This window comes from Helicoverpa zea, chromosome 6 (genome assembly GCF_022581195.2).
Source record: "Helicoverpa zea isolate HzStark_Cry1AcR chromosome 6, ilHelZeax1.1, whole genome shotgun sequence".
Classification (NCBI taxonomy): Eukaryota; Metazoa; Arthropoda; class Insecta; order Lepidoptera; family Noctuidae; genus Helicoverpa; species Helicoverpa zea.
This window is the reverse complement of record NC_061457.1, coordinates 4,530,667-4,556,524: the sequence shown is the minus strand read 5'-3', so window position 1 is coordinate 4,556,524 and position 25,858 is coordinate 4,530,667. Positions and strand designations below refer to the sequence as shown.

Below are 25,858 nucleotides of genomic sequence, written 5' to 3'. Positions count from 1 at the left end.
AAAATGTTATAAATATGACGTTTGTGTTGTGTTTGAGAAAGTGATGCGATTACTTATTGGTAAGTTTTGACCAAATTTGAAATGCCTAACTTTTCGATAGACTTAAAAAAACCGTAATTATTATCTTTTTCTGAATTAACTAACCCCATTTGACCTTTGCACGTTGTTGTCAAATAAGTGAGCTCTAAAGTTATAGTTAAAATACTTCTGATCAGGCATTACGGACTTAGAATTCATGTGTTGAAAGTTAGTACAAATTTTTGACTTCCATGTCGCGATTCAAAATATCCCGCCGAATCAACGGTAAAGTCATATGTCAAAATCTTGTCGAGCAGAGGGGTTAAACTAGCGATATTCGCGCTCAATTTTTCCGCAGAAAGTTCGGGCTTTGTCACGCGTTTACGCTTGACGTCAATTTGATAAGTATTAATCCATTAGGATTTTTTCTATTTTTAGGAACCAAGCGACCGGACTTTTTCTATTTTTTGCTGCTCGGAATTAAGTCGTTCGCTAAAAACCCTGCGAAAAAGGGTGAGGAGATCCGCTAATGTGAAAGCACATTCATTCTGTATAGCTCAGGGCTACTTTTACCCCTGTTTTGAGTAGTAGGACGACGGCATGTAAGAGCGGTTTCAAGTCAACCAATTATATGTGTGTAAACGCAGCTATGTAATAACTAGTCGTTTTCCCGCGGTTTCACCCGCGCCCCGTGGGAGCTACTGTCCGCACCGGGATAAAATATAGCTTATGTTACTCGCAGATAATATAGCTTTCTAATAGTGAAAGAATATTTAAAATCAGTCTAGTAGTTTTTGAGTTTATCCATTACAACCAAACAAACAAAGTTTTCCTCTTTATTATATTAGTATAGATTAAGCGCGTGAAGGTGTGATTTTATAAAAACGTTATACTTTTAAGAGTGTGTGTATTGTATACATCCTCACTAGTGAGTATTTTACATAATCGTAGCGATTACAATGTTCATTTGACGAATTGTGGCATATTTTTGTATTAAGCTACTGCTATTTTTTGTAATTAATTACCTACCTAAGGGCCAGGCCACAACAGTGCGTTGCGGCGTCGCATCGCAAAAACAACATTGCACAGCTATGCGATTAATATGATATGCGTCGTTGATTTTTGCGATGCGACGCCGCAACGCACTGTTGTGGCCTGGCCCTTACTCGAAGGAAACTAAATGAAAGACAACATCTAATTCATTCTCATTTATTTACAGACTAACATGTGAAATTCTATCACATTATAAAACAAGTTCTCTAAAATTATATTTACAATATTTACATAAACCATTTCCACATACAAATGCATTAAGTAAAATATACAATGAACTTAAATAGTAGGAGAATCCATCCATTCATATCCGTTCAGGAAAAATATTTATAATCATTATTATTTAATTATTAAAGGAACCAAATAACAATAAAAGGAACACGAAAAGCGTCCGGAATCATGTGATCTTAAAATTAAATTATTTAAAAAATAACTTATTAGCACAGGACTACAAAGAATGCTATTTACATAAAAAAAACAATCAGTTCATTTTATAAACCAACAGTACCTTATTTTATTTAGTTAAATAGAAAAGAGGCTTCCGACTTTCTTTCTTGTAAGAATATAATTTACTAGTTGCAACACTGGGTAGGCAAAACACCGCGAAATTTTTACCCGCCACGTTATTTACTCAATGTTGCAAATGTAGTTATTGTTAGGTATACAAATTTTTTTTTTTATTACAACTTATAAAAGTACAATAACTTTTATCAAAGACTGGGGTAAAATAGTGAATGGAAAATTATTCAACATTAAATTAAGTTCACATAAATAACAACAACAATAAAAAGACTAATAAAAAACAAAACTAGGAATTTTTTACAATGACGAATTAACATAATGTTAAAAATTGGTTGAGTATAATAAACTGATAAAACATTAATTTTTTTCATTTTATTTTTTGCTGAGATTCAATACAAAAATTATTATTAACATGGTAGGTACCTATTTTTTAAGGGGTCACACTGGGTAAAATTATTTCTCTTACATTTAGTTCACAAGCAGAGCACTTAATTAATAATGGAAGGTATACAAAAGGTATTGGTGGTTTTAAATTATAGGTTTAGTTAAAATACATTATCTACTTGGAGGTACACCAGACACCCAGTCAATCAATAAATTCAACATTATAAAATATAGAAGTCTCTATTTTCAACAATTGACAACAATTTGTCTATTAATTGTTAGATCTGGTGGTCATAATTTTATCTATAATACAAACCCAGCACAATCAGTTTCAAAAGTCCCAGGGACTCTTTCATACAATCAAGTCCCTGCAGCTTTGTCAATTACTCAGACAATTCCATCTACAATAAATTAACATCCCAACAATTCAGCAGCAGATAGATGAGCACTAATCTAATGTCGTTTACATTAGGCCTACAAAGACACCTTCTCACTTCACTCCTTTCTTCTGGTATAAGTCCGTAGTAACTAATCATTACTAGCTACCTATTATTGTACATGTCCAAAAAGTTAATCACGGCAGACCTTACGTGACATCGAGCGGCCGGTGCTCGCGAGATCTAAAGAAACCCTTCTCGGTGCGGCACTCGCGTATCGTGACCGTCTGCAGGTTGACGGTGACGTCGGTGATAAAGATCTGGTCGGCGACGGGGGAGCGCGCCATCCAGTAGGCGGCGCCGCGCCGGGGCGCCGGGGGCGGCGGTGGCGGCGCCGGCACTGCCACGGGCGCATCGCCCCACGAGTCCTCCTCTTCCTCAGGTTGCGGCGCGGCCGGTGGCGGAGGTTGCGCTCCCTTAGGCTCCGCAGGTGCTGTCGCAGTGGGCTGAGTCTCCGTCCGCCTCTCGCGCTCTGGAGGAGTATGGGCGTCAGCCTCCTCCGGGGAGTGTGGCGCCCGTCTGGGTCCCGTCCTAGGAGCTGCAGCTTCAGCAGCCGGCGAGGCGGGAGCGGCTGCCCCGCCGGGCGGCGCGGCCGGGGGCGGCGGCTGAGCTGCGTGCGCGGTGTGCGCGGCATGCGAGGTGCGGCTACCGTTGAGCTTGGTGGAGTCGTGTCGCTTGGCGGCGGGCGGGCTCATGGTGATGGTGACGCCGATCTTGCCCGACTCGCGGGACAGCACCTCGGCCTTGCGCTTGCCGGGCGGCGGGTGGCGCTCCTCGGAGCCGCTGCGCGCGCGCTCGGCGGGCGAGTGCTCGCGCTCGCGCTTCCTGCCCTGCCGCCGTAACTCCTCGCCGCGCTCGAAGCTCTCGATGAGTCGCGGGTCTAGGATGTTTTCCTCCGGCTCCCAGGTATTGTGCTTCGGCTTCCACCCTTTCCATTTCACGTAGTACTCCACTTTGTTCTGAAAAGAGAGAGAGCAGATGGTTAAATTTGATGTATTAATTTAAACAAGGTGAGTATAGATAGCGGCCGGGTGTGTGCCCGTTCGCTGACGTGGTGCGACTGCCGGTGGCGTGCATAACGGCGGGAGGGTTGCACATAGCCTTGCAGATTTTATTCGATGATAATATTACGGCGAAAACGGATATTTAGGTGCTACAGAGTTTGCTCTTCGCTTTATGAAATTGTGGCTGGGGCGTGTTGTTAGTTACGTTGTGGATTTATATGATGACAAAGTGGGTGTATCAAGTAAGACGGTGTCTTAATGAAATAAAGAGTAATGTGTGAGAGCGTGCGAAGTGGTCTTGTATCGCGCGTGCATTTGGGGCGCACCTGCCGGGCCAGCTGTCGCGCTCTCTGGCGGGTGCCGCCGTTAGCGCGCCTCGTGGCCCTGGACAAGCATCGCATGCACGACACACCAATAAACCGACAAAACCCTGTGTGCTTACTATCAACCAAACCACAAAGGATAGCAAGCGATATCATGCAATACCCAAAAAGATGATAAACCTACATAGGTACTAGGTAATAACAGAACATGCAGTTTCTACTTATTCGAAATTTGGAAACTTATAACTTATATATATACTTTGGAATATTATATATTTGAAAGACAATGTTCAGTTTACAATTGAAATAGATAGGAAAGTGTCAAATGTAAGGCTTCCTTGCCAATTATCTCGTATTTAGGTACATTACACATGGCGTTCCGTATCAACAGCAACAGGGTAAACTAAAGGCTGCTCCACGCTGCAGGTTATTGAGATTATACGACTGTCATGTCATTACGCGATAATATGACGAGCGATAGCGAGACCATACCACTAAAACAACTATAATATTTTTTAATTCGTGTGAAATGATGTAGGTAGGTACATTTAATTCAAAAACTAGGGAGGTGTTGCCGTGAAATAAGTCTAAGTTAAAAGTGAATTCTGACAAATTCAGTTGCATGAATGTTTACTGCGCATGACCAAAGGCCTCTTCGCCAAGCTCCCAGTTTATTCTCGTTTGTTTAAAAATATGTCCGTCTACCAATTTTAAACTTTTATTTTTATACTGGGATTTGGATTGTAAAACTAGAGTGAAAAAGTGGTCTTAAGTAGCGGGAAACTCTAGATACCTAAGTAAAATGTTTTTTTATTATGTTTTACCTAAGTTTACAGTAAAATGGAGTGTCATGTTATAATTCACAGTAGGTAATAATATAGCAAAGTAATTTGTGGTGTCTTTGTTTAAATCCGAAAGTTACAATTTGCTGAAGAAACATCTACGAAATTCTACCAGTTATAAAGTTGTTCTAACAATTTTGACGATCGACAAAAACATCTGTGGCAAAGTCATAACACTACGCTTGAGGACAAACCCCAATATGAAAAAGCATATTTTATTACCAGCCTTTCACCTTAACCACTTAATTGGATTAAAGCATCCATTGAAAATTACACCCCAAACCCTTAGCAATAGAGTCCTAAACAGCCCGTAAACTTTGGTGTTTAGGGCGGTTCGAAATTGAAGCGGGGATTTCAGACCCTCGCGTCTTATTGGTTTTGCAGACGGAGGGTGAGTGAAAACTGTGTTGCAAGCGCTGACTTTGCAGCGACGTTCATTCGGAATTTTAAATTTTAAATAGGTACCGTTATTGTCATTTTTGTTACTTATTGGTTTGTAGGTTCAGTACTAGTTTTATTGTCAGTAATATTTTATTTATTTTCACGTTATAAGAAAAACATTCAATCATCTGTAGAAATATAGAATACACAAATTACATGTGCAATAAAGCGAAACATTTCGACATATTTGGCAATTATTTACTTTGTATGTATTCGGTAGTGAACGATGACTCATAATCAAACTATAAAAAACCTTCATCCTGTCCACCCACCCAAACGGTTAATTAAATCGGTTAGTTAATTAAATTCTTAACTCATTAAAAAAACTTACTTCACTAACTTACTTCAAAATCATAACATTGATTAACATACTTTAAAGTTCAAAATAAAAGCCAACAAACATCAGACCCAAACAAAAGCCCCTATTGTATTCACCTTACTTATAAATGCTTAACTCAACATTCAATTTAAACCACAAAGTCAGAAACCAAACAAAGACATAATCGTTAAAAAAATAAATAAAAAAGGATCCGCTGGGACGTGTGGGCAAGGTGAGGTCGTTCGGTTGTTGCGCGGTGATTGGCCGACGCGCGGGGCGGGCGGGGCGAAGGGAGAGGCACCCCACCCCCGCTTCGTCTCACTCCACCCCCGCGCGCCTGTGCCGTCCTACAACTTTACCTATATCGGCAACATGGCCCTTAAGTCGAGTGGTTAAGGTTGAATTTGGTGTGTTCGAGGGTAAATGGTTGATGGGAAGTTTGATGGTTGTAATCGCGCCATGGGCGGACCGTGTCTCGGAAGCACAGACGCCAATTAGCGTTGATCGGAAGCCGTGTGGCAATTAACGCGAATAATTAACGTTAATCCGTATCAGCAGGTGAGATGTGCTGATAGGATCACTCGACTTGATAACCGGTGTGGATTCACTTGATAGATGTGGCGATGTTTCGCGTAATGAGGACCGACAGACATATTCTGTTAAGGGATATAATGACAATTATGGGTGTACACGGCCAATTTATCCTGTTATCGGAAACCTAATCGATTTTATTGATAGCTCATTACATACTCTAGAAAAAAATATAAGACGAAAAGCTTTTGGAATAACACTCATACGACAATAGTGTAGATAAAGTCCAGTAAGAACGTTCATTTTGCTGCCAAATCTGAAACTTATAGATAAGAGTGTCGTGAGGTTACCATTCATCACGTATGTAGGTTTAAATTAAACAAGGTATTAATCGACAGACATTGCTAAAACGACAAGTAGCAATGATGGTGTTGGTAAGACCAAGTAATCTGGTGAAAACTAATACGACGGCTTTAAGTAGATAAGGAACCAGATTGCGCGGCCGATACACTGTGCGCTGGACCGATTAGGTGACATCCGCAGTGAGTAGCCGATGTCAAACTGTGCCGGACAGTCTGCTAACATAGAGAGATGGCAATTCATTGTTGTTATGCACTTGTGATTTAAACTACCTTTTATAAATCTCTCTATTGCTTTAAGGTTGGCTGTTAGAATCCAATTCTGGGTTAAGCTCGCCGTTGTACATAGACTTTCCGTATTCTTCTTCTTTCGTGTCGATGACATGTCTTATAGTGAGACTACTTTGTCAGCCCAATATGCCGCCACCGCGATAACGTATGGTTTCTGTGTTTCGTGTATGAAGTGTGCAATAAAGTTAAATATGGCGGGAGATTGTAAAAAAAGCTGTGCCCGCTTCTACCAGCAGAGTAGACGCCTCAACGTGACCACGACCGCTCTGCCAAGAGCGGAACGACAGAGAAGAAGCAGTATATCAACATACGAATAATACGTAGGTATCTGAAAAACATTCGATATTCCTCATTCATAAATACGAGTGCATATGATTAGGTCCTTGTACACAAATTAGGTGCCCGCATATTCAAATTAAGCAGTGATTGTAACGAGGGTATAAATCATTTAAAACGTTGCATGAAGACTTATGGAGGTCAAATATCAAACAAGCCCGGGTTTTTGTGGTTAGAAAATATGTATACGTGAAAGCGACAGAACTGATAGTACTTGCTTAACAGACGGAAAGGGCTTTTCGTCCCCGCAAAGAACGAAAAGCTAGAGTGAAGATAGAAATAATACGTAGGATAAAAACATGGGTACTTCTTATTTTAAATGAGATGTGAAGCGTGTAGTGTTCATCTTATTTAGTCAAGCAAAGGGAATAATTCCAAGCATTCGGGACCTCAAACTCTGAATTCGGAGCGTCCAATTTACAAGAAGTGGTTTAAGGAAGCTTTGGTACTTAATGTCTTTGTAATAACAGCTAATTTATATTACGAATTCGGAGAAATAACATTTGAAAGCGCAGGCTACATGTAGGAAAACAGTGCTTTTCAATGTACCTAACTGCGAATTTATCAACATTTCACGATGAAGCCGACAGCAACATACAATTAGCCTCTGGAGTAATCCAGAGCTCCAGGTTTCATTTAAGCTACATGTATTGTTAAAACTAGATATCTAAGTACTTGAGAATCAAAATCATTATTTAAAAGCTAGATACGCAATCGCCTTTGGTTGGGAAGGGGGTCCAAGAGTTTCTTGTCTTACAATTAAGACAATATCTATCTCTTATCAAGAAGTCAATACTTTTTACGGCGACTAGAGATTAAGTTTTCTTTCTTTCTCAAGAGCGAATTTAATAATATTTTTATGAAGATCGGATTAGGTATCACGTATTTTTATTCCGCGTATTACTGAGAATTCGTGATTAAAAACAGAAATATACTTAGCATTCCCCGAATCGGGGATTATACAGAGAGCGGTGTGAACGGCGCGGGCGAGACTATATTTTTCGTTTTAATTTGATTTTCTTTTACAAGGCTTTATAACAATTGCGTCTCGTGCATTTTAATTGAGAGCCATTTTCATAGACACTGTTCAAAAATGAAATTGCCTTGCCAGCATTGATTCGGGTTAACTTGTTAAGTTTATAAAACTGCTATAGTAAGTTCAACTCAGTCGTGCGCGCGGCCCTATGTGTGGGTAACCCTTGTACATATACAGTGACTTTGTGTGCGTGACAAGAGGTACAGTCGGGTACAAATACAGTTATTTAGGGGTTGTATACGGCTGTTTAAAGTACAGTTATTACGTAATTTAGTTTATTTATTTATAATGATTCTGTATCGCTACTTGAAAAATCAAATGATGAATTTTCGGATTCGCTACTTTCACCAATGTTAATTATAAATTCTGACTCCATGTCAAAATGTCTATAGTATTCTTCTTTTTTCTTTTGTACATGTCGACAAGTATTACCCAACATCCCTTCATCAATTTGACTTAAACGTTCATTTATGAGTTTCATTATTTCCGTCTTATTTTCGACATTATGCGAAGCAATATAATTTTTTAAAATTCCCCACACATTTTGTTTCCATTATTATACTAAATTATAGGTCTTTTACATTCTTAGTCCACACATTTATTTATTGTCCGCGTACCCCGAGCTAGAAAATATGTAAGGAGTATTTAATTCATCTTAGATATTTCACTTCATTTATTTCTTAAATACTGTCAATGTCAATTTGAAAAGCCGTATGAGAAAATAATGATAAACTGTAAAATGTAATAATAAAAAGCTTTGAATGTTGTTTCATTTTTTTGAAACGCTACCTGACTCCTTAAAACATTTTCTCCGTGAAGAACTAGACATTTTCGTAAACGACTGTACCCATAACAAAAAGCGATGAGAACACGTCATGCTCGGACGACGTCACTGTCACACGAATGAAAGTTGTATATTTACAAGCCGACGCACACATAGGGCCGCGCGCAAATCTGAGTTGAACTATCTATAGCTACTTAGTGGGCAGAGTAAAGTTCTAAGCATTTTTGCGTAACTTTGATTACCTATCACTGTTAAAGAATGGTCTAATAGGATTTATTGGTTAAGCTAGTGCAATCGTCTGCCATCTAAATACATTACGTGCATTCTCTCATTTCGGGCACATTTCGTTATATAAGTAGGTAACTAAGATAAGAATAAGAATAAGAAGAAAAGGAAAAGGAAAGGAAGGAGATAAGAATGTTTAAAAGGGGGGGGAGGGGTGACAGTTGAGTGAGAAACGGTATCCAGACAGCAGAATGGTCAGTGTATGGAGAATTAAAGGAGGTGGAATTTAAGCACACAGCGACAATTATAATATCGTCTATCTATCTATACCTACAGGAAAAAGTTTGTAATCTACACTACTAATGACCATTGACTGGTGATAATTCGTTACTTATGTCGATTACGTATCCGTTTGAACATAACTGAAGAAGATAAGATACGCAATTAAAATAGTTTATTACCCGATAACGTATTAATGTGATTGAAGTTTTAGAACCAATAGCACGAGTATTGGATTAATCGTACGTAACTTTTAATAGCTTTGATAACAAATATCAGATAGATGTAGATATGATTAAACAAATATTTACACATATTTGAATTGTCCTTAATGTGTAGGGGAAGTCCAGCACATAAAGAAAGCATAAGCCATATAACACTACAAGACAGTAATGAAAACCAGAGTCCCTATTGTTCGAACGTTCCTCGAGTTTCCCCCACCCTCACAATTATTACATTGCAATAACAAGCAGATGTCGCACCGTTTATTTCTTTTCTCCTCAATCCGCGCCCTGTTAATAAAAACGAACTTATCCCCTTTTATTTTAATCTGTAACAATAATCTTTTACAACGATCGCGTCAAAATGTCTTTTAATATCGTGCGAAGTGGAGACAATCTCGAAAGGATAGAGGGGATGTGAACAACGGAACACAATATTAGTAGTGTTGGCACGGAGCCAAAATCCGTCCGTGTATTCAACGAGTCTGCACTCAATAACGCCAACTGAAGCGAGAGAGAAAATAGCATAATAAATATCTACGGGGAATTTGCGTAGGTATCGATTATCGAGTGTTTGTTTGATGTAGATGCTAATGCTAAAACAAACGCTAGAAAGTCCGGAGTAATATTTATCACCCACTTAGAATTAACGAGCGCAAATGAAACGACCAATGCAAACAAATAAAGGTAAAGTTGAACGTTGGAATGGTGTTGAATGGAATTCTACAATTTTGAATGTAGAAACTAAGTAAACTGTGAACTTCTAATAGTTAACGTTAGTGGTAAATGACAAAGGCATATTCTATTCTAAATAAAGATATAATAACGTTCCACAATAGCCCGTTATTATATTAGTGAATCTTTCTTTTTACATTCTGAGAGAAAACTGAAAAAAATCATGTTACTGCATACTTAGCATCAAGTTGTCGTAAAACTGCTTTGGTATCTAATATTTTCCAAAAACTAGAACCGCTAGAGGCAATGGCGAATAAGAGCTTGAAGAACAACTATTCTGAGAACGACGAAGTTCAGCCTTTTGAGAGGTACTATTAGATTGAATACAAAATAATCTTTCTTCTATCTAATTTTTTTACGAAAATATGCCACCTTAAATCTGACCAGTCTATCTGAAATCACATTGCACATCTACATTAGAGACAGAGTTGATAAAATTGCGTGATTTTCCATTTAATCTTGGACAACTAACCTACCCACTCAGAGACATTTAATGGTTACTTAAGCCATTCCTTAGTGAAGGATTTGTATGACATTCCGTCACTAAGGAGTGACGGAATGTCGGAGTGAGTAATAATTAAATGTCTCTGAGTGGGGAGGTAAATAATTTAAGTTAATTACTCTTCTCCTTTCGATCACGAACACCCATTAAACCTATCTTCGCAAACCAATCTAACGAACTTGATCAAAGTAACAGCTACGTACAATACATCGGGTCGTTCATCAAGCTATTGCAAATTGCTCGGAGCCATCGCGTCGTTCCGGAGAGGTCGCAGAGGAGGTGGAGAGGGTTAGATTAATGGTTCGAGCCCAGTTAGGAGCCCCACCCGGGACCGATCAGGCGTTTAAACATGAATCCTCTCAAATTGCCCGGACGACGCTTGCGGAACCGTGAAAGGGATTGTTTGACTAAATGGAGTGCGATGCCGAGATGTTTGTTCATTTGTTTAATTAAGTTTGTAAAATGTCCATATTTGGAAGCCGGCTAAAACTAACACGCTAAATTGCACAAAGAAGTCATCGAGGTAAAACTATTTCCTATTTTATCGGTTTTGTTTTCGCAGTGTTTCGCTGTCGGATTACCTATTTCTAATGTTAAACATTTGTTTACTTGAATACATGTCCTCATCCAAAATTGAAATGCCGAGAGGAGTGCCCACACTAAAGATTTAGAAACTCTTTTTTTGAGATTACAATTTGTCTGTAGGTGCAATCGAAGTCAATACGCGTAACTTCCCCATATTGCATACAATCAGTTCTCCGCACACAGTTCCAGTAGTTGCCGCCAGTAATATGAATGCGTGACTGTTCAGGACAGATTGCTTGCCCAGGAAAGCGTGACATGTGTACGCACGACCTACGCTTTAACTGCTCATTAGCACCCTCCCCGTTACGGTATGTACTCTAACAGGACTGGAATTCTTGGTGACATGTCTTAGTTTCAAATCAGTTTTGATTCTGAGGGATATGTCTCGTGACTTAGATTAAATGCATTTTTTTCTTAATGGATGTAACATTTTGGAATCAGCAAACCGATTTCACGTTCATGGTTGAAATTGCGGATTTCACAGATTTGTATTTTTCGATATTGCTAAAGTAGCTCATTTGGAGTACAAGTAAAATTCAATATACCTCAGCACTTTTAACACGGGTTCGGTGTAAGGAATAACAAGCTCAATATTTAAGCTCCCGACGGTGTAGATTCAAATATAATTCAATTGCTACGTTTAATTTCGTAGACCGGGGGAGACTCGAAGCGTTAAAAAGGATGGAGGGATCCGGAGGGACTGGGAGGGTAAGGGTAGGTGGAAAAATGACAGGATGAATCTCGGGTCGCGAGCCGCGGGCGATTGGCGCAATAACGATGTCGTGATTCATTTTTCAGAGGCGTTTGGAGATGATTTGTCGATTTCTATTTGTTCCTAGCTTGCTGTTTGTGTACTTAAAGAGATTTATGAAGTTCTCTCGTCGTTTCAAAGGTTTGGAATTCGGGAGAAGAAAAGCTTTTCAATATTGTTTTTATTGCCCAATAATGGTTTCTTCGTTACAACGATATACTCATGATTACAACGTAGAAGTAAAGCCAATATCGGAGTGCAGATAAGTAGGCAGGTATGTATTTATATGCATAAGACAATAATTTATACATAGAGCGAAGGACTGGCAGACGCTTATTGAGCAAACAATTACTTAGCTTTGATAGTACGTCGTCTTGTCGGGCGCGCGTCGAGAATTACAAACGGGTTAAATTAGACGATGTTCACACCCCGGACAACGCTTGTGTTTATTCATACCACGTACGGACCTCCACGGAGCCGGACGTGACGTACCCATCAGCGCCAATTTGCTATGCATCCGACATGCCAACTTTTCTATATGCGCATATATAAATCATACCTATTACTGAGTTAACTAGGATTTTTAGACTTAATTGCGATTTAGAAATCAAACTCATCAACAATCTTCAATCTACACAATCAGTTTACATAAATCCCCACTAAGTTTTCTCGTTCGCATGCGTTGATCAATGTCATAAGAACACAATTTCAAAGGAACATGTTTTTTTTCTCTCTCCATTCAGATAAGCGCAATATCGCGCGTATTCTTTCGTAACTCAAATACCAGGAGCACAGAAATGCTGAACGGTGTACGGTTCAACCAGAGCTATGTGTGCGAAGAGAAAATTGATATGTCAGACAAGGTAAGCAAGTCTGCCAGCCGGCCGGCGAAACGGCGGCAAACACACGAGACAAGCCCGGCGTCAGTCGGCTCGTGACCGTGCTGCTATGCGGACGTGTCTCAGTTTCAACTAGCATCTCTCATGTTTACTATTATCGTTCTCAATGAGTGAAATAATAGTCATTCTTTCTAAGCGAAGGAGGTGTGAATTGAATTTGTTATGGTTGTGATTACGGTCTTGCTTGATGAGAACGATTGATAGATATGAGAGTGTTTCAATTTATGCTCCAGTTTTTATTATTATAGTGCTGCTGTAAACACAATATCTTATTCCTTTAGGTAGGCATAACCATGTTTTATTGATGCTAAAAGATGTGGTATGTTTACAGGCAAGTAACCAAAATCTTCTTTCGCAAACTAGAAAACTGAGAATTGCACCAGTTTTTTTGGGGCAGAGTAAATCTTCTTTATCATTATCTGCACAGGAAGTAGTATGTATTTTAAGTATACTTGTGTAAGTAACATAAATTGACATTGGCAGTATTTATTTGCCAGCCTAGAAAGAACAGAGTGACAGAAATAAACAGTGGTATACAATTATATCGGTATTATAAAACGGTTGTTCAGAACGGGGACTGCGCTTAGCGGTCGTACGGTCATCGACTCAGGGACAATTAAATCGACGTACTTGTCAAGTACCGATTGTCATCGGCTTCTTCACGCTTATTGCCACTAAGTGAAAACTACGAAAAAATGCATGGTCAAACTAAATTCGTGGGTCGATGATTTTCTTGTACCCTGAGAACCGCTCCGGAATGCCTAAACAGCGTTTTGTAATACACCTATGCGTATTGGGGGGATATTTGTACAAATTACCGGTTCTCGCAAGGTAAGCAGGTCCCTCGTTTGACACAAAGGGGCTTTCCGACCCTCGCCACTTGTGGCCAAGCCGGAGAGCAAACACTTGTGACTAGTTTAGACGAGGGGAAGTAGCGAGATTTGGCTAGTGGGCGCTCGATTCATTAAACTTAACATCTCTTAAGGTAAATTGGGTGAATGAGAAGAAAGTTGACAAATTCATATTTCAGGAAGGTATCGGGAGCATTTTAAATAGAATCCTCTTCTGGACGATGAAAACAATAACAAACGAAAGGGTGAATGAAAGATAAATTCGTTATATTCCCGTAATAAATACGTCAGTAATAACTCAATTAAGTGAGATCACACCCCACGGCTGGGTTCAGATAAGGGTTCCACGAGAGATAAGAAAAAAACACAATGATGACGAGCGGGTGGTTTTGGCGTTGGGGCGCTGTGGGGAGACAACAAATATTTTGTGATACCCTGACCCTCGTCTACCCTTCATAACAGCGCCGTAACTGATTACATTCCATTGTTATTGAACGTATTAAACAATGTGCAAATATTGTTGTAATTTGAGACGTGCCGCATTTGCACGACAAGTGACATGCTTTACGTCCCATTATTTGGTTTAGTCATAAATCGAAGTGCGAAATAATCATAGGCGTGGTGGTGTGCAGCGTAGTAATATTTTAACGAGCGCGATTTCACTGTCGAACAATGGCTAGAAATGTGGCATCACGTGGGAACATCTCACCTGCGGCGCCGACCCGCTATATCCTTCACTAATTAACATCCTTATCTGAATCAGATAAAGGTATACAAAAAAACCACCGTCCTTTCCTTTTCGTTTTACATTTACATAATAATGCGTGGGGCATAACGACCGGCGGCGAACCAACAGGCGCATTATTATAATGACGCCAGCGGACCGCCAAGCGCCAACTTGTCTCTACGTTTTTATGTGCCTCCTCAATCCTGTAACGGTGTCCATATTCAGCTCGCTGCCGCCGTTCACTGCTTTCAAAAATGGTACGGACGTATTAAAAAACCGAGATCGGTGTCAATGATAAGAGTCGCGTTTCAAACAGACATTCGGAATAAAATCGATTAGAGTGGGCTTGTAAGGCGACTCGATGGAAGCGAGTTTCAATCGACGGGTATTGCTTTATCACCTGATCGTTAGTTCTCAACGGGGGCATTCGGCTGTAGTGTATAGGAACGCGAGCGTGCATGAGACAATGCAGACTCAGCTTTAATTGTGTGGGGTCCCCATATGACGCTTCCCCATACACTTTAATATTCCGAGCGAACGTGCATGCGATTAAGTATGCTTTCTAAATATAGGGGACCGTTCACATAGTTTTTTTTTTATGTTTCGAGGGGTGGCTTGTACCTACGTATTAAGTATATAAGACCCGAGTTATGTTGAACGATGCATGACAAGGAGTTCCGTGGAGTGCCGTTGTAACTACAAAAATATTATTTCATAGGTATAAGACATAGGCTAGCTGCTTCTTTGCAAAATATTAACATCTGCCGGCAAATGTTTATTACAAAAGTTGCTTATGTATTATTATGTATTTTTTATTATCAATACTTAGCCTGCGTTTTACCACTATCTCACCTGATGGTAAGCGACGATGTGGCCGAAGACGGCTACTTCGTTATTACCTACTCAATAACTTACAAAATTTCTTCTGTAAAACCCTGTTTGTTCTTGATAATATAAGTGGCGATGATTTATTTACTTATTGTTTTAAACTACAATAACTTAGTAGCACGGTGCACAAACTTGGTCTCTCACGGAGTGTCAGAAGTCCAAACTCAAGGTTTGCCAAAGAGCAATGGAGCGTAGCATTCTGGGTATCAAAAGGACAGACCGCATACGCTCCAAAACCGGAATTTTCGATGTGGGCCGAAAAGCAGCTCAATTAAAATGGAACTGGGCTGGGCACGTCAGCCGAATGCATCCTGACAGATGGGCCAACATCGTCACCCGGTGGCTGCCACAGGATGGTCATCGCAGGCGGGGTAGGCCCCGAAAGAGATGGCGGGACGACCTGGATGCCTACAACCCTGATTGGTGGGAGGTCTCAAAAGATCGAGAGGTGTGGAGACAAAATGGGGAGGCCTTTGCCCAGTAGTGGGACAGTAGATACGGGCTAAGAAAAAAAAAAAAAAACTTAGTAGCAGTTCTACAGATAAGAACTCTTTTTCTTTTTGTATCCTTTTAATCACCTTTATTTTTACTTGGAAATTGGGAAAATAGTGATTGATTTAAGCACCAAATGGAAGACTTGAGTAAATAAGACAATATTATTTTTAATATACTTGTAACCACTCCACAGATCGCCTTGTTCCCTTGTCAGTTTTTTATCCCATTCCAATACAGGGATGGATAAAATTACGGTGAAGCATTGTGAAGCGATTATTTATAGAAAATTTGGTGGCTTTGTGTCACTTCCGAGTGCACACTACGGACGAGTTTCGAATTATTATCGGCACCACACCACCATGACCCTATAACGGCTTATTTTTTGCGTCTTACAGAATTTTTTATATGATTTTGGGAAAAGGCCGTTATAAAATTGGATAGCATGGATGTCAGGCCTTAGAATGCACCAATTTATAAATTGTGTCTAATGATGCGGCATTTTAGAAAAGGAAATAGTAGAATGTTATTATTTTCAATGTGTCAAACGTTTATTTGTCCGGCTATTGAGTAATTTGGTCCGCGATTTATGTATTCAATGATCCTTTGAACATGAAACAATCACTAAAAAAGGCACTTGGAAACCGGACAACATAGTGAGCTTCGTTGTTTCTACTCAAAATCTGACCAAAAATATGTCTACAAAGAAATTTCAGTAAATTCTTAATTTTAATAAATTTAGTATAGCGCCATCTAACAAATAGCCTTGGAACTATGTCGTTCGACACTTAGCTAACAGAGTGCAGAGTAATCCACAGTTGGTACGATGGTTGCAAAGCGAAAACCTAATAACAACAATATTAATTGAATGGAAACGTCAAGAATAAATAAAAACAAACGTTAAAAAAGTACTATTAAAGTAAAAAAACTAAGTTTAATTTGTATCGGTGTAACACACGACGATATTTTGCCGGCCGGAATATTGCTCGACGCTGATTGGCCGGACGGAGCGGCGGGGAGCATGCGCAACTCGATGGCTGTTCGGTCGAAGCCGAATACTGGCGCGTTTGCTCCGAGATACCAGGGCTACAGAGCTCTGTAGGAGTTTCTATGTTGACGCCTGGTAGTTAAACGAATTTATGCATTATGTGGGAGCTTTAAAACACATAATCCTTTGTATACAGATGTCTCGTTTATATTAGACCACGCTGGCAGATAACAAGTTGAGTAAGTTGTTTACGAATTTGGGCCTTATATCGTTGTCGGTAAAGCGGATTTTTGCATTACTTACAGTTTGTTTTGATATTAAGTAGTTTCCTAAAATTGACACGAGCGCTAGCAAGCGGGCGTTGGAAACTTTTGGCGGCGTAAAACCTATCATAATAGAGAAATTGTGGTCGTGACTTACTAATTGACTTGTGCTTCTTGTAATCTAATGAATCGTGATTTATGATAACACTGTACTTAAAATAAACTGTAAACAGTGCAATCAAAACATGCTTAGCACTGCACTTTACCAATATGAGTAGTGAAGAATATTATGACAGTCACGCTATTTTAGGAGATGCGCTAAAGACGTTAATAGGAGCCAAAATAACTATGCTGGGAACTTTAAAAACGTCTAGCTGTGAGAAATATTTTAATTGCTTGTGATTGGTAGCCTCAAGAGCTTTAGAATTGTAATGCATTAAATGCGCCCATCTGGGATTTATAGCTCAACGTGGGTGGGTACACGCTGTAGAGGAAAACACTGAAGATCTAAGATATGTGATTAACCAGATGTAACGGATATGTGATAAAGAGTGCTAATTTAAAAAAAGTAGGTAAACATTTTACATATATAGGTAGGTACGAAATGTGTGATGACTGATGATCTAAGGAGCACGTACTTTATTTGGGCTAAACTAGATCTGCATCACTATGAGATGGAATAACTCGATATTGTGAAAGTTTAAGACCCTTTAATTTAGTTCGTACTTTATTAGGACAAAACTACATTATGAGAAGGGCCTGATGGATATCTCAAGATTTTGAAAGTCTCGACGTAAAGGACCATTAGTAAAAAAGCAGAGCAAGTCTTTTACAAGAGGTGTTCCGGGGTTCAAATGGAATCGTCAGAGTAATTGGAGCAAAAAGATAACATTATTATAGAAGTGCTATCGCAATGTCACAAAATCTCAATGCTTAGGTAAAAAAAAAAAAACCTTACGAATGATGCGTTTCCGGTAAATTAAACCTTTCGTAGAAAAGGTCTGTCAACGCAAATGGAACTGAATGTCTAGCAGTTCCTATCAAAAAGAAAGAGAATTCTCGTATTTATGAAAAGTCAGGTTTACTGATGGATCTCTTGGAAATAAAAGGCTGGCTTAAGCACAGATGAACTTGGCACTCCTTTGAGTTTCATGATATTAATTGAGGTGGGTGTTTCGACTACCCACGCTTTCACTAACGTCATTGCAAATGTCTTGTTATTTCATGAGAAGGGAGGATTATGGAGACTTGAAAACAAACGGAGCCAAACCTACGCAATATCATCACGGCTAATTAAAAAGGACGTCATAGTTTAAGGTAAGAGGCAGTTGAAATAAAGCTTATTTAATAAGATGCTAAAAGGCCATTGACGTAGATTGTTACAGATATGAACTTAAAGGCAAATGATATTTAAAAAATAGTAGGAAATAGAAATGTTACACGAGGTCTGTAGGCATATTGCTTGCTGTTATTTCCTAATTTGTTAATATGATGAGGAATGGGAAAGGAAGGGCATAGGGAAGTTGGCACATAGTCTGCCATGAAGTAAATCAGACTGAAATATTCTGATACCGTAAATAACCAGTACGATGATAAAGATGATATTCGTTTCAAGTGACAATTACCATCGGTACACTAGGACCAAAATCTCTGACTGTCATTAAGATGTGTTTTTGTCATGATTAAGTTTATTCTTTCTATCTTGTTATGAACATAAAGCAACATGTGAAAAAAGCAATGTTTGTTTTTTTTTAATCCTTCTTTCTGCTTCCTTGTAATCTGACTCTGATCAAAGTTAGATTTAATACATTGGTCAATGGTCTTAGTTTTCGTATGGCACTTGTATAAGTGTCACGAATGGAAACATTTACTATTTGTACTTCTCTCAAATTGTTTTATCTCCTTACAAATTTAAATAAGCTCAGATAAACGATTTTCTATTAGGTTTTACTCTGTCTTTTGATCATCACTTGTAAGTACTAAGTGAGGAATCTATGACTTAAGTTCATAAGTTTGGAAATCAACCTATCCAATTTAAAAGGAAATGAAGTCAAATAATGGCGTCCACGACCGATTTCGGCCACGGCGGCTGTTCTCATTTAAGGAGATCAGCCAGCTGCGCAAGACATATTATAGTGCACGAGCATTTGCGCAGACACAGGTGCACTCCCTATTCCTTCACTCTCATAACCCGATGGGACGGCAATCCGACACGACCGGAAAGAGATCAGGCGTAGGACCGACATTTACGTGCTCTCCGATGCACGGGTGAATCAATCACCAACTTCCAGACTGCGGGTTGCTTTGTGAAAGTTTAAGAAAACCCACAAAGCGATTTCGGCCCGACCCGGGAATCGAACCCGAGACCTCGAGCACAGCAGCCGCGCTTGCGACCACTAGACCAAATACAAGTCAAATACAGAAATCCGAACAATATTATGAAATCAGCTAGATCCATGATGACTGAGGCTATTCTGATATAATGGAATCCAAATCCAATGATATCTATGCGATCAACTCAAGTATAATTTCATTAAAAACAAAGGAAAAACTTGCTCGGTCTTAAAGTCAACATCAAAAAACTCTCGAAAATAAGACTTCTTCGGATCCAACCAAAGCATGGACAAGCCGTTAACATGCTTATATCTTCTTGGAAGAAGACCTCTAGCTAATTGTCAGTGGACAGAAGTGAGTAATGATCCGACTATGTCCTGTAACAACATCGTTTAGTAATACTGTTTACTTTATCAGATCGGCCTAGCAATAGCAAATGTTTCCACGTGACTGACTGCTCTTACCTTATCGGCAGCTCCTCGATGCAGACTTACCTTCACCGGCCGTGTTGTTGCTGCACTTACGGACAATAGTGGGATTCATTCAAGTCATTCGATATTCTATAGCGATGTTTTCACTACTTAGATAGTGATCGTGCCAATTGTTTTAGCAATGACAGTTATAGATGATAACATGTCTAATAAACCTGAGTATTGTTTCAAACTTTTCGCTCTGACAGACTGAATGAACCCCCAGTGATCAAAACATGCAGTTAGGAACAGGCAATAAAAAACCAAACCCAAAAGCTGAATTTATTGTTATCAATATAGGGATCAGGTTAGCAACGGGGAAAGACTCAAGAAAGACATTACAATATAGCGAGGTTACCCCTCACGCGGCTCGTCCAAACTTGTTTACTGTCAAAAAATTAATGTAATCTCTAGAAGGGCAGCGATTATAAAGAAGTATTCAGTTTCTCACTGCGGCCCCCAGTCTTTATACAGTCTATGTAAGGGGACTCCTGATAATAATAAGAATTGAAAAACACCCGTGAAAAGGAACACAAAACCCTTGCGATAATTTCTGAACAGCTGCCGTCACATCACAATACTGGGATTAATAAACAAAATGTAAACTACGATCATGCGCTGCCATGCATTTTATATAAAGCATTATTAAAAGCATGTTTTGAAATTCGGTGCAAGCAAAAACAATCAGCGTTCGCATGTTGCGAAACATGCAGTTTACAAATAAAGCCACGAATCGAACCCGCCACTGATATGTGATCTCGCATGCAAGTTTCGCAAGGTTAGAATCAGTTACGCCAATGTTTTGTAAAGAAATAAAGCTCACCTTTCTAATTCTCCTCTTCATGATACGCTCAGCGGCGTACACGCTGTCACCGAGCTCCATCTTATGCATCCCCAGTTTGATAGTTGAAAAAATGCAAAATCCAAATCCAAAAACACTGCAATCCAAGAATTGTGATCCAAATCACTGCATCCGTTTGGTAGCGCACTGCAATCCGATACACATTCTCTGTCACGGTACACTCCTTCACACTGTCACTGTTCAAAGTTGCCGCGCGAACGATCCTTTTTCGTGGCGCGCAGCAACGCGTCCTCTCTACACAACGTCACAGCCGAAACTGAAGCAGGGGGAGGAAGCCCTGCCCCGCGCGTCCCGCCCGCCGCACTGCGCTCCTCGCCGACAGAGCGCGCCACGAGTTCACCAACACCCGCTCGATATTCTGTAAACAAGTTTTATTTTCATCACTTTTATGTTTTCAGTGCTGATGCTTATTATCTATCAGTTAATTATAATAAATTTAGGAACCATAGTCTCGAATCCGTTATTATTTCAGTTTTTACTCTTTAGGTATTTACAATTACATATCTATTTACTACATAAAAAAGTATACAAGGTAATACATACTTAAGTATATAAGCTATAAACAATAGTTGAGTAGAACAACAAGTCTAGACGTAGCCCCAAAACTAGTATCTAATAGCAAATGTGAAGTAATAATGATGATTGAGCGCGTTGTCGTGTCAATACTGTAGGTATATTGCGTTGGCAGAGCGTAGTGAATGTGTCTCGCTCGAGTCGGTGGCGCGGCGTGGTGAGCGCGGCACGGGAGCGCGGTGGAGGCACAATAACGCCGGCAGCGCGACGTTGCCGCTGTGCGCCAGCTGCGAGAGAAAGACCGAGCGCCTACCCTATTATTTACGCGCGACGTTGCCGCTCCGAACGGCCTACGTTGATTACGAGGACACCGCTTTTACGTTCGATCATCCGGCACAAAATACTCTATTATCTCGCGATTCTTAATAGATATCAAAAATCTAACTTCACCACCCTTATTTTTGCAGGTGGGGGCTTAGCCGTGCATATAATTATAATTATTACCTGAAATAATTAACTGCTGGATGTCAACAAGTCGAAGAGGAACACATTTCGCGTTAAGACTGGTTACAAGTTTCGGGCTGACGAGAACAGTTTGGCAGTATTTTCGCTGGAAACGAGCGAAAGCGACCAGTCAACAATGCGCGCGTGAAGTAACTAAGGCATTTTCGGTCGTATCGAATCGGGTTGGCATTCGTGAAAGGTCGGTATTTTGGGCCTCGCGGGGCGCGGGACGTGAGAAACAAGATGAGAATTGATTGGCTGTGGAGCACAGGCGGCGGGCGCTGCGTGCAGCGGGCCAATAGGAGAGCGCTACGCGGTGCCCCGCCCGCTGTTACTCGGCCGGCGAGTGTCTGCGTCCCTCTCGCACGGGTGCTCGGTCGATTCATGCGTTGTTTTTTACTGAGAGCGACTCACATAGAAAAATAAACGGACATTTTGGAATGGATTACGTGCGTGGAGAAGGGTCGCCGGATCCGGGCTCGAACACATTTATTTATTTTGTCTGTATTGTTGTAGGGAGAGATATGGCGCGATAAATAGATACAGCTTGCGTCGTCGACACGTCCGCCAGATAGCGCGGTATTATTTTTAAAACTGTCACGTTTGATGTATGAACCGCGGATTGAATGGCCTGTGTTGTTCATAGAACTGATAGAGCTGTCTACTTTTCTAATTATGTTATTGAACTAAGGATGGAAGCTTAGGAAAGATATGATATCAATGTTTTGACTTGATAAAATGGCTCTACGTCGCCGCGTCGCTTCATAGGCGATAACTAAAATATCAAAAGCTGAAGGTATTTTTTTTGCAAGAGCTACTTACATATTACGTGCATATACGTACTTACTTACATTTATCTTTTCCCCATTTAGATAAATAAATCAGATAACCAGCGGCAAGTCTCATGTCTAAGCAAGTTGCATTATTTCTAGTAGTTTCGACACGACCGGTCGGTGGATACCTACAAGATACGATGATGATGTCAGCCTGTCACAATGTGACTACATTATAGAAGTGTTTATCATGAATCAGTGGCTAATGGCTCCAAGCCAGCTCGTCACACCGGTGTATCATCGGCAGACTGCTTGCTAACACTATACTTACAAATTCTCTGTTATTGACGATCAAGTAAACTGATAAACTTAGATGGTCAATCGACCCATAACTTTGCTGATTATGTTTTGCTGAGTACCTACTTAGGTATGTTATGTTATACTTCGGCCGTTCAGAGAATGCGTTCCTGACACCTATCAGTTAGTCACGACTAGTGATGGGCACAACATAACACTGAGTTCGTTACCGTTCCTTCAAAATGAACCGCCGCATTATTTTAAGATTATTTTCGTTTTAAATTGGCGGAATCATTTGTTTTATATTTTAGTTATTTAAGTGGAAACCAAAAAAAGGTAATATTCATATAATAAAATTGTTTTATTTATTCTTTGTTACAAGTACATTGAATTGAATGTGCGAACAGAATATTAATCAGACTCCGATTTGCTTGAGGAGGTGGTGTCTTCATCATCATCTTCGCCTACATGTATAATTATATTATTATCAATAACAGAATCAATCCTGATATCTCGGTCTAACAAAAGCCGGGTAATCAAATAAAAACAGATCGAAAACACTTGAAAAATGTGGTCTATGCGCACGAAACGACAACGGACGACTGTTTTAGCGTCACAAAATGGCGGCCCATAACGCCATTTGGGGTTACCATTTTTAATCTAAGTATAAAAATGCGGTTTGGTCATAGTTTTATTTTTATATTTCATAAACGTTATAATTAAGTCTTATAGTCCATTATTTTCCAATTCTTAAAAAGAAAATCAAAACGTATTATTTTATATTATAACTGTATAAGAACAGATTACGATACTTGCCTGTTATTTTTAGCACAGCACTACAAAATATAAACCGCTGACATAACCTTGTAATAGCGCAGTATAGATTTAGAAAAATATTGTTTACCAAGTTATTTGACACTCAGTTTGGCACAAAATTATAACATTCATTGATTATTGATATAATAATGTTGTTTTAATGCTCCTCAATTGTTAAAACGGTAAACAACCAGCAAAAATATTTTTATCGTAACTGCAACGCCATTGCAAAGTTACGTCGTCAGTTCAATCGCGACGTGTCAGGAACGCATTCTCTGAATGGCCGAACTATAGTGCCATAGAAGATTCTAGAGAGATTCTCTCCGGTCATGTCGGCTTGCCGTTCCGATGTTCGTTGGGCTATGAGAGTGAAAAAATAGAGAGTGAACCAATGTCTGCACTTGTGCACTAAAATATGTCCCAATGGCTGATCTCTTTAGTGCAGTGGTTCTTAACCTTTTTGAAATGAGGGACCACTTTAACTAAAGTTTGTCTTGCCGGGGACCACCTCATCGGTTTACCTAAATTAGCACTCATTTCTTTATTATTTATCAAAAAAAGTGAATTTTTGGGTCACTTCTAGTCAAAGCTAAACGCATGTCGGCAGTTGTGTAGGTAAGCAAATGCAAATGAAGAAAAACTTGCCTATGTAGTCTCCAAATGCGCGAGCGAAGCGAGCGCGAAATTTTCAACGGACTTCAACCAAATATTACGTAAAATTTAGCCCAAACGTGCTTAACTTTTTGTTTATTGACAATTGCAAAAATAAGGGCATATAGCTTCTGAATACGCGAGCGAAGCGAGCGCGAAATTTTTATCGGACTTCAACCAAATATTACGTAAAATTTAGCCCAAACGTACTTAACTTTTTGTTTGTTGACAAATGCAACAATAAGGGCATACAGTTTCTGAATACGCGAGCGAAGCGAGCGCGAAATTTAAATTATTTTTTAAGACTCAAAACCAAAATTACGTAAAATGTAGCTCAAACATACATTTTCATGAATGGGGGGACTAGGTACGACACACCCGATATACGTCCATACGAAAACCCCCGCTCGCATAGATAAGTCGATAAAAATTAAGTTAGATAACGTATAGCAACGTCGCGAAGATAAGCTTCGCGGAACACTTGGAATGCCTCCAGGGACCACCAGTGGTCCGCGGACCACCGGTTAAGAACCACTGCTTTAGTGAGAACAGCGGCCGTGGTCTACAGTCGGTTTGGACTGGACGCCATTCGGTTCTTGAGAGAAGAAATATTTTTAAGTTTACTTATTTGTGAGTGGATGTGACAGGAGGACGCTTGCACTAAGGCTACGGTGACAGAATGCGTGATCCGAAAGAAACGCAAACCAAACATGGGTTTTAAAAGAAAACTGAGTTTGCCACGACACTTCCATGACTCTTGCGGTCCACGGTAAAAGCTTCATATGAAAACTCCAAAGATTTTCAGCGCAAGTAAGTAGATACCTAGTTCTTGTTCCGTAACTTTGCTTCTCGGAATTTAGCTACAAGGAATTTAAAATGTACATAAGTATGTTTTATTCACATGATAGACAACTTTTTTGCAGTTACCAGCTGCAACTTTTATGTATCGAGCTATCTTATTTACAACGGCTGGCAGGAGTTTTATCCCTTTTTCGTGCAGTGGTTAAAGGCAATGCCACAACTTTTAAGTCGCACTCTGGTAATGCGATGCACCGTCCCAGGGAACACGATTACAAAGGGATCTTCGCAACGTACTACACACGTACACGTACCGTACAGGTACTGTTCTTCTATTTGGCTCTATTTGCTTGGATGACCAAATCGCGCTGATATTGCCGTGCCTTTTGGATCAATATCACGGTCACGGCCTTTATATCTGAGAGCGTATGTTATTGCGGCGGTCGTCGGTGGTGGTATCATGTTCAGATGGTAGGTAGGCCTAGGCATATAGGAAATTATCAGTTGATAGTAGAACGACTCGTTACGATGCTTTCCTATATAGAGATCGCGTCTTAAATGAAAGCGAGTACCTAAATTGTACCTTGCTGCTGAACCTCATGCGCGTCGGCACTCGAAGGTACTACTTACTGCCGTCTTACGGCATCAGTGTACATTTTCAATGATGAATGGTCATTACGGAAACGTTATGGCGCGTCAATTAATTGGAGCTTTGATTAAGCTGATAGTTTTTGCTTGTCCAGCAATCGCTAAA

General features: G+C 39.9%; 1 protein-coding gene across 2 annotated transcripts; it reads right to left on the bottom strand.

Annotated features, from left to right (window-relative positions):
• Window positions 1-1,211: 1,211 nt before the first annotated feature.
• Window positions 1,212-21,988, bottom strand: LOC124631408 (chromobox protein homolog 7). Of its 2 annotated transcripts, none has more exons than XM_047165783.1 (3): window positions 21,770-21,988; window positions 20,714-21,110; window positions 1,212-3,373 (listed from the first exon to the last, which is right to left on the bottom strand). In XM_047165783.1, exons 2-3 carry the CDS (start codon window positions 20,780-20,782, stop codon window positions 2,564-2,566), a joined length of 879 nt encoding a protein of 292 aa, XP_047021739.1. In that variant the 5' UTR covers window positions 20,783-21,110; window positions 21,770-21,988; the 3' UTR covers window positions 1,212-2,563. The 2 variants fall into 2 exon arrangements, with proteins under 2 accessions (XP_047021739.1, XP_047021740.1); XM_047165784.1 differs by lacking the exon at window positions 21,770-21,988 and adding an exon at window positions 21,296-21,476.
• Between the last annotated feature and the right edge of the window lie 3,870 nt (window positions 21,989-25,858).

What these genes read in the sequence shown, in the direction of transcription:
- LOC124631408 (XM_047165783.1), bottom strand. Translation starts at nt 20,782, where the DNA reads ATGCATAAGATGGAGCTCGGTGACAGCGTGTACGCCGCTGAGCGTATC. An exon ending in TGAAGAGGAGAATTAGAAAG is followed by an intron (nt 3,374 to 20,713) that starts GTGAGCTTTATT and finishes CTCTCTTTTCAG; the next exon opens with AACAAAGTGGAGTACTACGT.